This window comes from Delphinapterus leucas, chromosome 10 (assembly GCF_059928025.1).
Source record: "Delphinapterus leucas isolate spDelLeu-1000000601 "Yukka" chromosome 10, BTC_Dleu_Yukka2, whole genome shotgun sequence".
In the NCBI taxonomy this organism is placed as follows: Eukaryota; Metazoa; Chordata; class Mammalia; order Artiodactyla; family Monodontidae; genus Delphinapterus; species Delphinapterus leucas.
The window spans coordinates 84,751,885-84,768,424 of NC_143138.1; the positions used below are offsets into that span (position 1 = coordinate 84,751,885).

Below are 16,540 nucleotides of genomic sequence, written 5' to 3' on the forward strand. Positions count from 1 at the left end.
GGGAGGAGATATGGGGATATGTGTATATGTATAGCTGATTCACTTTGTTCTAAAGCAGAAACTAACACACCATTGTAAAGCAATTATACTCTACTTTAATTAAAGATGTTAAAAAGAATTGAGCATTGAGGATGAAATGTAAGATCTTTTTATTTCTTCACATTTCTGCTCTTATAAGAGTCATCTAAAGTGAGTATTTCTACAAGTCTCCATTCTGACCAGGGCATGTATTCTGGATAATGTCTCTATACATATATCTACTATATAGTTGTATAACTTACAATTGATTTAGCATTTATTTAAATGTAAGCAATAAAGTACTTTGAATTGTTATAGACAAAAGAAAATCAATAAGTAATCACCAAAGAAGAATATGTTCTACTCCGTGAAACAATATATTGTCTATAAAATGTATTTATGTTAGAAAAAAACAAAGGTGAATTTCAATTTGAATAAAAAGACCACACCCTGATCACATTTTGCTCCTTTTCCCTGCTCTCCGGCAGCTGGATTGACACTTAGGAGGGACCAGCAGCCACCACGCACAGCAACACTGGTCCAATCCTGTCTTGCCATTGCTCTGCATTTGTAACAAATACTTTTCTTTTACCTTTCCTGACAAAACAGCCCTATTGTTATCAACTGTAAATGTATTAAAAGCTCACAAGGGCATTTTAGTAAGTGTATCACGCCTGAAAAATACTATTGCCTGACAGGTTCCCATTGGCAAGTGAAAAGAGGTTTTATTGAAGGAAACAGCAGTAGCAAACAGCGAGCGGTGCACAGGAAGGTAATTGTTCTTTTAATATTGGAGGCGCACGTTCACTTAAGACGAGGGCTCCTACCCGTGCCTCATCCACACCCAGAGGACCCGCCAGACAAGCAGCCCCGCAGCCTCTCTCTGGGATCAAGCTGTCAATGCAAACTTGCATTCTTTCCCTTTTTCTGAGCTAAGTAAGCTCTACCCCCAGAGCTCCCGATGCCTTCCTGAGTGAAAGCTCTGAAAGAGCTCCCTTCTAAATTGCATCACTCGCCCAGCGCTCTTCAAACTGACAGAACAAAAGAGCCAAATTCCAAAAGTCTGGTCTGAGTGACTTGTTAGTTGCGTTGGTTGATTACCTCTTAATGGGCTCTGAGAATGGGCTGTGGTCGTTTTGACGCTGCTTAAGGAAACCTTGCAGAGTTCTTTTCTACTTACTTCCTAATTAAGGTCGATTTGCTTAATCAGCAAAACACACTAAGGGGGGGGGGAGACGCCAGAAGGAAGTTCTTACTACCATCCCCCTCCCCTTCCAATCAGTGGCAATAAAATTACTTGGACCAGGAGTTACAAAAATAAATTCTCATTGGAAAGGACTAAACAGGACTGCTGTGATGTGTGATGTCTCTGTGTGTGTGTGTGTGTGTGTGTGTGTGTGTATCTTTTTCCCTTCCAGAACTGATGCAACACCAAATAATAGTGTTTCCTTGCCGGCGATTTAGCGCTGTGAGTTCCCAAAGCCTTATTGTCTGCTCCTTCCGCCTGCTTCCCACCCCCCACCCCCAGCCATTAATGAATACATTCAGCCAGCCGGGGTCACTTTATTATTCTGACACATTGAACTGGGGATGTGATTTCCAAGTTCTGAGGCTGACACTGGCAGGGTGAAACTTTCACCTCGAGGTTCCGCAACTGTATACTTGACACACTTGGAAGAATAAATATTGATCTCCTTTCCGAGGATGTGTGGCCATGTGAAATGTTAATGCTTTTAAACGGCTTTGGACATACAAAGCAGCTATTATTACCACTATTATTATAAGGTATAAAATCTCAGAGAGTATCTCATCTTTACCCTTTATCCTCATGATTAGTGCGTCTGTGTTGAGTGCCCGCTGTATTCACATCACTGCTCATGTGACTGGATACGATGATGACATTCACAGACAAAGACACTAATTTTGAGACGCCCCAATAAAGGAGGTAAGGATTATTCTCAACAGTAATGTGTATATGTATTCCGTGGACTTCCAATGACGAATGTTTATTCCCTCACGGGGCCTCGTTTATTATTGGGTTGGGGATTTTCCATTTGTCCTCCCAGGATGATTCATTCTTTTGTATGGAAGGAAGGAAAAGGCCATTTAAAGTCATAATTGGCTATGAAAGTTTGGGGCCCTAAAAAGGTTGGGGTTAATATCTAACCTTTGGTTTGGCAAAAGCACTTCTGGGAAAGTTTAGGTACTAAAAGTGAGATCCCCTCAAGCCTCGTGTAGGAGATAGTCATAGTGAAACTGCTCTGCATAAGAAAAGGTGAAATTTGTGGTTTGGGTGGTACTGGTGAAGCTTGACGGAAATAAGAGTGCAGCAAGATGGCAGGAGGCAAGGGCTCAGCATGGAATAAGGGCCAATGAGAAAGGCCAAGTGACATAGTTAACACTATGGCTGTCTAATAGCTAATTTTAAATTGCTTGCTGGCTGGTGTTTTGCTGATAAAGCCCTCCTCCCCATTGTTTTCTCACTTTTGTAAAACTTTAGTAAAAATCGATTACCCACATAACCTATTGTTGATGGCATTAAGAATAAAGAGGTTGAAATCATATCCCCTGAAACCAGCTGAGGCCCCATGTAGATCTGAGATGTGAGAAGTATTTGCAGTGAGTGACTTGGGATTGCGTATGAGACGATTCCGCCGTTCTCAAGGATTCTAGATACTTGAAGAGAGGGCTGGGCTGCCACCTGAGTTATACATTTGTTTTTCTATTAAGTTATTCATTCAACTAATGTTTATTGAGTATCCACTGTATGCCAGGGACTCTGATGCAGATTGATTGGGAATGCAAAAGAGAGTGGTACTGTTAAGACCCGTGCTTAGTACAGCTTATGGTCGTAAGTAATGGGACGCACGTGTATCTACTTTGCAGCAATTTGGAAATTTATAAGGATCCTTTGTCATCTCCCCACATACTAATGTTTCTATTTTCTTGCCCACTTCTTCCTTCCTTCCTTCCTTTATTTTAGGCAAATTCATTTCTTTATTGGATCTTAGTTTTTCAGATTTTACTCAAGTTGTTATCACATGTAACCTCCCCCCTAGTCACACCTCGCCAAGTCCTCTTTACAGCCTTGGATATCCTCAGCCTGAAGAAACCTCACATTTTTCTGATTTAATTGGACTGGAGTTCAGTCGAAGCATCACAGTTTGTAACAACTGCCAAGATGATTCTAGTGTGTAGCCAGGGTCGAGAACCAATGTCTAGAAGTGTGCACATAAAATCTTATTGGTACAGTTTCCTATGATTGCATTTTGCAGCAGCATTTCTCAGTTCCTTTATATTTTCTTCTATCCCCTATCAGAGGAAAAGGGACCCTCCTCCTTTTAAAGATAACCTTCTGCCTCAGGAGTTTGCGTCTCCTTCTCTTTCTCCATCCATAGGAAGCATCTGTATTCACCATCATCCTCTTTCCCTGTATTTTCACTCTCTCTACTGACTCCATCCTGCCTTTGCGTGCTTGCTTAGGTACACCATAGCCTGAAAATCCTTCTTAAGCTAATTTTTCCATCACCCAATTCCTCAGAGGAGTCCTTAACGCAAGCGATTTTACCATCTACTCATTCCTTAATCCTTCACAATTGACTTCCATCCCCACAGAAGTAAAACTGATCTTTCAAAGCCCGTGCGGTAAAATACATGCTGGCTGCTTAATACATGTTGGTTGAGTGAATAAATGAATGAATATATGACTTTCTAATCATCAAATCAGTGATCTTGCATCAGTTTCCCTCCTCCTTGATAACATGGCTTAGCAGGCCCATGACTCTGTCCCTGTCTTCTTTAGCATAGAATGCTGCTGTTTTTTTTTCTCTTTCTGTTCTCATGTTTCTTCTATGACCCCTTGGTTGGCCACTTTGCAGCATTACACAGGCTTATGAGTTGTGGTGGTAGATAAACTTGGCGTTCAAATCAAGTCCCTGCCACTTCGTAGCTGTATGACTTGGGACACATTGCCCACCTCACTAAGTCTCATGTCTTCATCCATAGAGAGGAGATGGTAATAACATTGTTTTAAGGTTGATGTGATACTTCAGTGCCATTGCAAAGTCACGAAGCGTTCAGTTAATGTTAGTGGGTGTTCTCATTCCAGTGGTTATAAGTCCCTCTGGGCAGTCACCATGCCATTTTTTCCACCGCTCTATTCTGTCCTCAAAACCTACAGTGTTTGGCTCAGGGTCCTTGAAAAAAAATTAGTTGTGAATGAATGAGCCAGTGCATTGCTTCTCTTCTCTTAATGGATGATCCTTCTCAAAGCTTTGCCTTAGGCTCTCTTCACTCTTTCCCTTGCTGACCTCATTTATTCCCTGATGACCTTTTGACCTCATTCATTACTTCACTTCTCGTCTTCATGTAGATGACTGCCACATCTCACCTGAAATCCGACTCTGCTTGTTGCGATCTCCATATCCAGATGTGTTGTCTTTAAGACACTTTGCAAGCAAACATCCCTAAAGGCATTTCTTTGATATCTTAAAATCCCTCATACTCAGAAAAGAACTTGTTTTTCTTCTCTCTCCCTAACTCTTATTGTTCATTTATATATATTCATTATTATATATGTTCATTATATGTATTTCGAATAACCTCCTATATAAAATATATTTATTTAGGCTATATATTTGTTTAATTTATATATACATATACACCTACAAAATATAAGTATTTATCTATGTAACGACCTCCAAAGAGTTCTACCTGCCTATTTGTTTATTGGCTTGAAGATAATCCCACCCACCTGCAAAATGTTATTCTTCCTAACGTCTCGCTCAGGGTATTGGCTCTCTACCCCACTGACAACCAAAAATAACAAGACCATTAATTTTTAAAAGTTCACACTCCTTATCCTGCCAGTGTTATTTTGGTCATTATTTTGATCAAAAACTTCCTTCTGTGTAAACAATATTTATTTATTAGACAAGCAACATGTAGATAAAATTTTATTGTGGAAAAAAAAAGAGCTTAAGTGATACGGAAGTGTAAAAGCAAAGGAAAATTCCCACCTCACTCCTGCTGCTTGCTTCATTCTTACTACTCTTTATGGAGGTTGTTCCTATTTTCAGTTTGGGATAACTCATTTCTAGACCTTTTATCTACATTAACGAACATATGCATGTCTGATTTTTACTTAATGTAAATGGGCCGTACTGTATTTGTCAGTGTGACGCTGGATTTTTTTTTCCCCTCATTAATGCGTCTTGCTCATTTAGCCCTGCCTCTTCCTGAAGAACTGGGGCACAGTATTGCCTCCTACCGGAGAACCATGATGTATTTAGGCAGACTTTCATTGCTGAATGCTTAAAAGCTACCTTGCTATTTATTCCCCATTCTTCTGTGTCATCTTTTCACTAAGCGAGAAAGCACGTTTCAACTTTTCTGTCTTGGCCTCTTTGTACATGCCTAACAGTGAAACTTCTACTTATGCCCCCAAACCCAGCTCAGATGTTAATTATACATGGAGTCCTCTTTGCAAATTCCAGCTTCAAGTGATATCTTTGAGAGATTCCTTGGTCCTTCGAGGACAGAGACTGAGGTTTTTGTCATCCCTCAAAGCTGAACATAGGGTCCTAAACATAGACTCTGAATCCATGTATTGTATAAATGAATACATGATTTTTAAACTTTTGTTGACCTAACATGTATGCAGAGATAGGGTATAAGCACCTTCAAGGTAAAAACTGATTGCAGTATGCCTTGAATAATGCAGATGTGCGATGATGTGTGTGCCGGTGCTGTGGCCACTATACTGTGGATGTAGACAAAGATGGAGTCCTTCCCTTATCATATTGCACCAAAAGTACCCATTAGCCAGTATAGGAAGCTATTACAAAGAAATAAAATGAACTTACCAGGGTCTTCCAGAGGATTTTGAATTGAGCTGGATGGTCCTAAAAGAAGGGAAATTAAAAATAATTATTTGAGTGGATATCCATTTTTTTGCCTTTCCAGGATCCCTTTACTCCCTTTTTCAGGAAAGAGAAACCCACTTTCCAACGGAGGACCTATTCCATGTAGCTTGAGTGGAATGGTCTTGTCTATCAGTGTTCCACGTACAGAGACATGGTAACCCATGTCCTCTGTTTCCCAGCCATAGAGGTTTGTTGTGGGATGGCTCTAAGAACCAGGCAGTACCAATCAGGTTGCTCCCTGAGGCTTGAGATTAGCCTGCTGGAAGTGAGGGTTCTCTCCTCCTTTGTGGGGTAGAAAGATAATGTAGGCTTGTGACTGACAGAAGCCATCTTTCCTGCCTTGTGTAAAAAGCCTGAGAATAAAGCCAAAACAGGGAGCCAAACAGCCAAGAAAAAGTAAAGGCAAGGTACTGAATTCATCATTTGGGTCCCTGGATTCACTTACATCTGAAGCTCATCTACTCCTGGACATCCTAGATACGGGAATCTACAAATTCCCTTTACCTATGCTAGTTGGCTTTCTGTGTTCTATAATGGAAAGAGGCCCACGACATTATATAGGAGGCTTTATTCATTTTAAATATTTCTTCTGACTGTTGTTTCCTTCCCATCTCTCTTTAGAGGATGTATGCTGATGAAATTTTCTAAATTCAATTGTTTAATCTCTGCTTTCTAACTCCCAAAACGTTCACAGAGTAGAAATGTTAAATTATGTGGAGGTATGCCAAAAATGACCTACGAAAATGGATTAAAATTGGAGGCTGGATCTTATGCTAAAATAACTGATAAGAAATAAACTGAGGTGTGGTTTCTGCTAACCTGGTCTTTCAATCAGTTCTGTTCAATTTATATGAGTGAGAAGAGGGGACAAAAATTTATGTGTATTGAGTTTCTACTCAATTTCTTTCATGAAATTTACCCCTTTCATGTAGATATTGTGATCCTGACTTGGAAGATTTTTTTAAAATCCAGATGATTTTCAGAGTTTCATTCTTCTCCAAGGTCACTAGTTAGTTAGGCATGGTCGATTTAAGGTTAGGATCCAGTTGGGTCTGACCTGAGCCCTCCCTCTCCACCATCGGGAATGCCGTACAATTAGGAAGAATGTTGACCCTTTGATCTCAAAGCATATTTCCAACAAGTCAACTGCTTTGACATTCATAGCTTGGCATTATTGTTTTCAGGAAAATTATGTTCTGGGGAGGAGTGTATTGCTATATAGGGAGTTTGAGATTTGAATTTGGAGACATGAATTCTAGTCTTGTGATTTGTTTCCAGTAAAGAGCTCTGGGATTATGCAACTCAGTCTTTTTAGATCTTAGTTTCCTCCTCTGTCAAATAAAAGATATGAGGGCTGATCACCTCTCAAGTCTGTCCTAGTCCACTTGTACTGGTCAGCGCTTTCCAGAACCCTATACCTCCAATAGGAGAGATGGTAACACCTTGTGTTATGATTATATGCTATATGCAGTGATGTCTTGTTTAGTTCAGTATTTCCCAGCAATGAGCCCAGCGTATGGCAAATAATAGATGATGAATAAATATCTGTTGAATAAATAAATGAGGGAAGGAAGTCTATTTGTGTACAGAATACTACTTTTTATATATTTTTTTCAACTGACCAAAGGAGTGATCTTTGAAATTGCAGAAAATACCTCTAATTTTGCTGGTGAGAAGTAAAAATAAGCTAATGGTAGATTTGAGTACTACAGCGTTCGATCCATCACTGTGGATTTTAAAGAGGACTTTCCTTTAATTCAAAGCTCAAGATAAGCAAAGAGTTAACTGAAATTTTTCAAATGGAGACGTACTTTAAAGTACAGAATGGTCATTTTAGGTGGCCATTGTAATTCAGCTTTTAAGGCTTGGTAGCTGAGCCATCTTGGTGAACCTTCTGTGTGAGTGAAGTTTTCCTTAATCGGCTTTTCCTATATTATTTCATCCTGGGAAAGAAAAGCAGTAGCTGAGCCAGAGACAAGCAGGATAACAAAAAAAGGAGTCTGTGGCCAAAGCAACAGAATTACTTTTCTTTTCTTTTCTCTCTCTCTCTCTCTTTTTTTTTCCCTTTCACTTGTGTGTTTATAAAGGAGAAGTAAGAAACATAATTTTTTTGTCTTTGTTTAGACATTGGACAATACAAATCACAAGAACATTTATTTTTGGCATCCTATTTTTTAGGTGTTCTTTGGGATTTGGACCCTACTTTAAAAATATGTGTTTCCTAGCCCTCCTTACTGTGAAAATCCTTGGCAATGTAAACAGATGCACTGGTTGGCTTTTAATTCTGACACCAGACTGTCTGAAATAATAGCTCTAAGAAAGTGTGAATTCTTTCATTCCTCAATCTCTAATTATAAGTACTTAATTTGTTTCTCTTTCTACTGCTGACTATCATACCAATCTGGTTTATTTTTTATCTGGCTAAACATGGTACACCTTAGAAGCCCCTCATTTTGAAAAGTTTATTCTGCATGGGAAGACAAAAACAAGCTAAAAGTTTGAGTTATTTTCATATTCCAGGTCACATCACTGTGACAACTAAGATGTTAAGTGGTGTTCTAAAATTTTGAGTAATATAGGCCTTTAAGATGACAGAATTAGGAACTTGATAAGCAGTTTGAAAACACTGAATGTTTCTCATAAAAATTGACTCATCATTTGAAAAATGAGCCAAGTTAATAGCTTACTAACTCATCCTGACCTTTCACAGTCAAAGATATTCTTCATTTTTGTGTCCACCATTTTTTACATCTTATAACCAATTTGCTGTCACATCATTTTTAGCCATGGGACTGACTGTGGTGATACTGACTTCTGTAATTAGATGAGGTACCATATATGGCACATTAGCCAAAAAAGTCATCAGTTGCTGGAAGTGGGAGCATTTTTGAAGAATTGCTAGGTCTGAGCTTTCTGAATATTGTCATATTTCCACTTTTAAAAGTTCACTGTGTTGAGATGTGTTTTTATTTTTCTAAGGGCAAAAATAAGATCAAAGAAAGACAGATCCTTGCTGGAACTCATGATAAACATAATGAAGAAAGTCTTATGTTGTTCCTCCAGTTGGTTTCTTTCCAAGTTTATCTCTACATATGCATTTACATTTTGAGATACTTTCATCATTTATTTTGGAGCCTAATACTAAAGATGTTAAATCTCCTTTGTAAATATGATGGAAAGAATGATTATGGTTAAAATGTAATGTGCTTTAATTTAGGTTAGGAATTGTCAAGCCATTATTATTATTATGTCACTTTCATTCTCGTAACAATCCTGTAAGTTATTATTATTACTATGCTCATTTTAGAGGTGAGGAAACTGAGATTTTATCCAAGTTCACAGAGGCAGGAAGCTGTGGAAGCAGGGATTTGAACCCAGGAAGGGTTCCTGCGCTGCTGCTAGACTTTACTACTATTAATTTACCTAATGTTTTACACACATGGCCCCATTTAATCCTTCCCCAAAACCATTAATATAAGGACTATTATACACCCATTTTATGGATGGAGAAAGTGAAACTCTGATAACGGAATTTGCTCAGAGTCACTCAGTTTGCCCATCTCACTAAGTAGGCGAGATCAGCTTGGAAGTGAGGTCTGCTTGATTGCAATAAGCCTGTGCTCAAAACCTTTATTCTAAATTGCATAATAACGTTTATCTAGGGCTTCAGAGTTTACTATCTAAATCTAGTAGAAAGCACCAAAAAATTCTTTGGTGTGCAATGATTGAGGTAAACTATTTTAGGTGCCAGAAAGACTTTAAGATAAAGGTAAGGGCCAGTGAAGTAACTGCTGTTTTTGATTTTTTTTTTTTTAACAGTGATGAAAAGGAGTCTTGGGGGATACGTATTTCCGGTGGTAAAAGCAGAGGCTGGGGATTTGGGCTCCTGGGTTATCTTCCTAATTCCCTTTCACATGACACATCATCTAATTCATTTGCCTCCAATTTATCTCCCCTAAAATCAAGTTGGTCATGATAACATCTCTTCAGGAACTGTGGGAAAAAATGATGGTGACGTTCTCTTGACCTTTTTGCGAAAAATGCAACCACTCTTTTGTCCATTTTTTACTTTTTTCCCATGAGTCAAAAATTTGTTTATGTGGAATTAGAGTTTTGAGAATATGAAGTCTCAGTGGCCATTGGGTTCATGACCATGCTTTAGGGCAATAGCTCGCACAGCCATGATAGCTTCTAAGTTGTTTCCTGTTTTTCTTGGTCTTACTGCAATCCTTGCCAAAGCTTCCCTTCTCCTCTGCTGCATTAGTAATGCAAAATGAAATTCATTGTGCCCATTATATCTGTTAAATGGTTTCCATTTTAACTTGAGAAAAATGTATTGACGTTCATGTGTTTGGCATGGAAAGTGTGTATATCTATCGAAGATAGCAACTTGTCTGTTGGAATTACAGTGCATTATGTATAATGCTGCTTTTAGCTGTGCATGTACATTTCCTGGAATCTTATTGTGTCAGAGCTTGGAAAGTTTACACAAGCATTGGTAATCTAATTTTTGTCTGGTGGGTGGCTGTGGAAATATGGAGTATTTAAAAAAGCAAATGTCTTGGCCATCTGTGCCAGGCAGGGGTGTCTAGTCAGGTGGGGTAAAAGCACTCATCAAAAAAAGGTTTTAAAAATATTGCCCCAGGTCTAACCTAAATATTAATTTCCCAAGAGCAGAAAGATGTAACAGTTACTGTAACATGGTTTTGAGCATATTTCTGGTTATTCTTTTTAGGCGTTCTAATTGTAAGGTGGAGGAATCTGTTTTATCTTTCTCCTGCCTCTTAACAATATAATCCTTCTCTAGACTATATTGTTTCCTATGTCTTTTGTCTTCTGCAGACATGAGTCTTTGGCTCATGAACATCTTGTTAAGGTCTGTTGAGGATTAGGGGCTGTGATACAATTTCCTTGCGGAGTCTTTTGATTGGAGATTTTTCATTTGGTTTGTCTTGGAGGTCTTTGAAATGTCTTCTCTCAAGCCATGATTTTCATTTTTCTTTATTCTCCTCAAAATTGGGGTTGTATTTTGCTCCACTGTTCCTGGGGTCTAGGTAAATGAATTGTGTTATTTAATAGGCGAGTGTGAAATCCTGTGTGCAGTCGCTGGGCTGCTCTCTGCCTCTCAGAGTTGCTAACATCCTGCTCAGTGCACTGCTGCTGCACTGTGATGTAGTTCTTGTTGTTTAGCTTTACGTGTATTTCAGTCAGCCATCTAAAGCCGGGTTTCTTAACTTCGGCACTATTGTCATTTGGGGTGGGTAGCTCTTTGTCGTGGAGGGTGTCTTGTGCACAGTGGGGTGTGTCGCAGCATAGCTGGCCTCTACTCACCAGGTGATAGTAACACCTTCCCCCAATGCCTGCAGGTATTTCTGATGTCCCCTGGGGGGCGTGAAATCACCCCATTTGAGAATCACTGATCTAAAGCAAGGTTGAAAGACAAGGCTGGCGTGATGTAAAGGAATTTCCATAAAAAGCACTGAACTCAGGCAACGCAGTGACAATGCTGAGAGAGCTTTGTGTCTTGGAGGATATGTGGAGAAACTGTATCACACATCCCTGGAGAAAATACTGTAATAATTATCTATAGTTTCTTAGACTGAGTAACAGAGGAGGTAAGGGTCACCTTTTAAACTGCTTTGCTTCTGATCTGCTAATTATCTCCTCACCCTGTGATGCCTTTTATCTCCTCTCTAAGCAACTTGACTCACACAAGGAAGATTCTAATTCTTTGCAGATTTTCACCTTAACTACTTTTCTACCCTAACCTCCCTGCTCTTCTGTTTCCCCCACTGGTTTTCTTTGGCTCCAGTGGGAACATGGTGCCCATTTATTTCTTTAATCCACTTCACCACCTAATAGTACATTCTCTTCTGAGGATGAATTTTAACAAGATGCTTTTTACTCCATAATACACTCCAGTAAAGAACTAATGTTTACCGCAATGAGTATCCTCTATTCCAACTGAAAAGCGGAGATGCCGCCGACCACTGCCGTTGTTCACTTTTTTCTCCCGTTTAACTTTTTCTCAATGCCGCTTTGAGTGAGTTACATCTGTTATATTCAATGGCAATCTTATGGGCTTGTCCAAAGGGCATCTATTTACTACTGAAATAGCACTGAAGATAACATGCGAACGAATGAAGTCATCAGATGTATCTGATGATAATATCGAGGTTATTTTTTTATTTTTTTAAATGCTGTGAAAGCTGTGGAGGGATGCTAACAAATCTATTTGATCAATATATGGGATGTGAAAAAGAAGAGGAGACAAGATTGACTGATGAATAAAATGAAACTGACACAAACAGGCTGACAGCCAGCTGTAAGTCTCTTTAGGGCAAATGCAATTAACTTAGAATAATAGACTCAAATTTGATGGTTAGAAATGCATTTTTATTAACAATCACAGGCTGAATCATTATGCTCTTATGAATAAAATGGTACTTACATTTCTTGCATGTGTGTGCATGCATATATAAATATATATACATATGTCTCTCTACGTATATATCCATGCCTCTCACATTCCTATGTGCTCTGCTTACAATTTGGGTGGAAAAGTTGATTTTTAGAATAATGTACTTTAAAAAGGAAATTCATTCATAAATTGTCTCCGGGACTATAAATTCTGAATATTCTCCCAAATTGCATATATAAAAATCATGCTACTTATCTGGTGCTATTAGACATAAAGCCAGTGAGCCCTGGTCCCAGAACTGCTGGTCCTTTGGGGATTTGGAATTGCAATCAGGGATTTACAGATTTCATTTTGAAGAGGAGAAGTCATTACTAGAAACCTAAGCTCATTTCCTCTCCTTTAATAGCTATTTTAAATCATTCATTTAGAAAATACATTAACTATTTAGGGTACTTGCAATGCGTTTCTCTTGGCATTGTCTGCATTTTTTAAAGAGTTTTTTTTTTCTAAAATTATTTCAAAAAAAGATGAGAATTAGAAGAAAAAGACCAGATGACTTTTGGGTGATATAAAATTACTTTTGCATAATATTTCCCTCTCTCATTGCCTAAGAGGAAACAACTTTAACAAAATATTAGAATATTATAAGCAAACTTTTTAATGCCATAGAGATGAAAAAAAGGTGTGTGATCCTTGGAAACTTACAAACTGGATTTTAAATATGGTTAAGGAATGGCATATGGTTGATGGCCTCTTTAAATGAACTTGTTAATTTAAATCAAAAACAGCTTTAATTCTGTACTACTTGCTTAATATTGATTCCCACCTTAACTAGGAAGTGGATAAAAACGGATATGAGATTACAGGAAAAAATAAGGGACCTTAATTTCTACAAAGAATTCAGAATGTGGAGTCTTGCATAACCCTGCAAACTCCTTTAGATACATATTTTTTCAAATGCAAAATAAAGCTCCCTGAGTTATGTAATTGCTATTCTTCAAAAGGACATCATGAAGGTTGACAATTTAAAATGTACTCTTCCTGTCACCATCCAATTTTGTAAAATGTCTACTGATGGTGTAAAAAACAATCTCTGCAGAAGAGGGCTGCCACTGCCAGTTTAGGACACTGGCTTTGTTATTAGCGTAGGCATATTAGATCATCCTCTTGCTCTTCCTGCCTGCTTTGTTCTTTTGATATGGCAGGGAACTGAAATTGACAACAGCCTACATTTATATAACAATAACTTGCATTGTTAAATATATATGTGTAGATAGACAGATAGAGAGTTCTTTTATTCCCCGAAGATATCAAAGTTCACTACACACCATGAAGAAAACCACAGAAATATGCAGATGCTTCTGGGGTGAACCATGGCAACTATTTAAAAGCATAAAGTATTGACAGCCTCAAGATTCTGGAATAGTTCATAGTCTTTTTTAATTTCGGCTATTTTTACCCCTTTAGAAAATTTCTGTTTTCTTCAGGAGAAGAGAAGGATAAAGGTCACATTTTGTTACTTGTGTGACAAACCAGAAATAGTTTAGGAAAGTGAGCTGGGAACTCAGCTGTGCAAGCCTGCAGGCTTGAGAAACAATGTTGTGGTAAACACAAGGCCGAGGAGACTGCTTTGTATCTCAGTCACTGTGTGATCCACTGCGTTCCTTAAGGCCACATACAGTGCACTCAAAGTGGGGAGTCTGAAGATTGGATGGGCACCCCTATAAATAGGGTTACTGTGTTAAATTAAAAAATACCAAATAAAAATACAGGATGGCCAGTGAAATTTGCATTTCTGGTAGATGATGCAAAAATTTTAGGAGAAGGAGGTCGCACGCAATATGTGGGACATACTTAATACTCAAAACTTATGCATCATTTAGCTGAAATTTAAATTTAACTAGGCATCCTGCATTTAATCTGGCTATCTTCACCATAAAAGCAAGGCTTCGTGTGCTGTTTAGAAAGCAGATTATAATTGGGCAAAGAAGGTTTTAGAGAAAAACCGGTAGAACTTTAACTTTTTCTTATCCTTACAACAGCCTTACCATCTTAAAGATTGTAAATCTCTTTCCTCCTCACAGAATAGTAATGCACAATATTATGTTGAGACATGACTCTCCGCTCAAAAATTTATAATTATAGGTCCTGGACAGAATATTCTTGAACAGTGTAAGGCTTAGGTCCTATCATAATAATTGGTGTCTGTCTGTCTCCCTAACTGCCATAAAGGATAGATAATTTTTTTTAAATGTGTTTTCCTGGGTACCAAATATGGAGTCAAGCAAATCGTAGGAGTTTAATCCACACTGCTTGAATGAATTTATTCCCTCACCATTGAATTGATTTTCTCTTTCCTTCTAATTTTTTGTCATTTCCCTCCTTTTTCAGACATAATGATAATATTTCCTCTATAGTTGAATTTCCATTTTGAGATATCCTTTAGCCTGCATAGGGTGAAATGTCATACCATCTTAGCAGTAGGGTATAGGCAATATTTCTTACAAGGATGGAACTAGATTAGATCTGGAAGGTTGAGGGTGACTTTCATGGTGATGGGAGACTTAGTGAAGTAATTTTTTAAGGCCACCAGGAAAGTTGTATTATAGAAACATTTAAGTTCAGATATTCAGCTATACTCTTGGGCACTTCATACGTATTCTTTATTACGTAAAGTATATTATCTGTTGTATGAATGAATGAAGAATTTTCTTAGAGGACTTTTTTTTTAAGATTTTTTTTTTTTTGATGTGGACCATTTTTAAAGTCTTTATTGAATTTGTTACAATATCGCTTCTGTTTTATGTGTTTTGTTTTTTTGGCCACAAGGCATCTTAGCTCCTCGACCAGGGATGGAACCCACACCCCCTGCATTGGAAAGCGAAGGCTTAACCACTGGACCTCCAGGGAAGTTCCTCTTAGGGGACTTTAAGTATATAGAATTTTTACCTTAGGCACTGTACCAAGTTCTGAACCACAGACCCAAGCAGCAACTCCATTGTATTAGAATTTTGATATATAACATTATGTCTCTTTTAAAACTCAGAATTTTGTGACTCTTTAATAGCAAAAGGTAAATCTTTTTATCCCCATCATCATTATCATTGGTTTTGTTCCTATTGTATACACGCTGTGGGCTCTTGCCAAGGAAGTATAAAGTGAAAGAAGTGTGGGGTGAGGGAAGCAAGAAGTAGAATGAGTTAGAGCCTTAAGAAAGATTCAAGGTCACAAGCATGCAAAATGGAATTATGGTCATCAAGAAGACAGAAACTGGAAGTTCAACAAGAACAAAAATAACATCAACATTTTTTTTTCTTAAATGTAAGTTTCCATCTATTTTCTGTGATAAAGAGATGCTTACTTGTCTTTTAGATTAGGTTAGACATTACATTAACAAATAAAGTAGAATTTTCAGTTAACTTCTTCAAAATAAAAGTCCAAACAAGCCAGTTTAATCCATCTTTATACTATTTGAAGGGTAGGGAGGAGAGTGCTAGAGGACATAGGCTAACATTTACTGACATCTACTGCATGCAGGCACTGTGCCAGGCAGTGGGAATGCTAAACCATAATCTGTGACCTCAGGACTCTTTAACTCATGATCTCGTGGCAGAGATACCCAAGGAAGTGAATGATTGCAGTGTACCGTAATTAAGTGCTATAAAGACAGAGTATATTGTACAGACATGGTCCCGTGTAGAATCTTATCAACCTTCTAAAGCAATTGCAGGAATGTCTTCACTGGGGAGATCATGCTTGAGATGGCTTCTGAAGAATTACCAACTGGCCAAAAAAAGTGAAAAGACATTTTATGTAGAGGGCACAACAGTTGCCAAAGTGTTGAGTCTGAAGCAGCATTAGAAGCAGACTGGTTTCACTGGAGTATAGAAGTAATTCCAGGAAATGAGACTTAAGAAATAGGCATAACTCAGAACTTGGAGGCCCCATAAAGTTTAATATGGTCAAATTTAGAAAGAGAATGCTGGCCGCAGATTGGAAGAGACAAGGTTAGGTTAGAAGAGCAGTGTTTGAGCTCTTGCAGTCAGTAGTTCAGGTGAGAGGTAATGAAGGCTTAAACAAGATGTCAGTTTCTAACTGGAGGTGCACAAGATGTAACAAGCCAAAGAGCTAAACAGCTGCACATTCTGAGGAGTGGAGATAACCCTGCTCAGCATCA

At 38.3% G+C, this 16,540-nt stretch overlaps 1 protein-coding gene across 1 annotated transcript in view; it reads right to left on the reverse strand.

The window, feature by feature from the left end:
* MDFIC2 (MyoD family inhibitor domain containing 2) overlaps positions 1-16,540 on the reverse strand; it is a 98,793-nt gene that overhangs the window by 37,188 nt on the left and 45,065 nt on the right. The window contains exon 2 of the mRNA XM_022572569.3: positions 5,883-5,921. Coding sequence (XP_022428277.1) covers positions 5,883-5,921 — 39 coding nt within the window. The remainder of the gene's footprint in view (positions 1-5,882; positions 5,922-16,540) is intronic.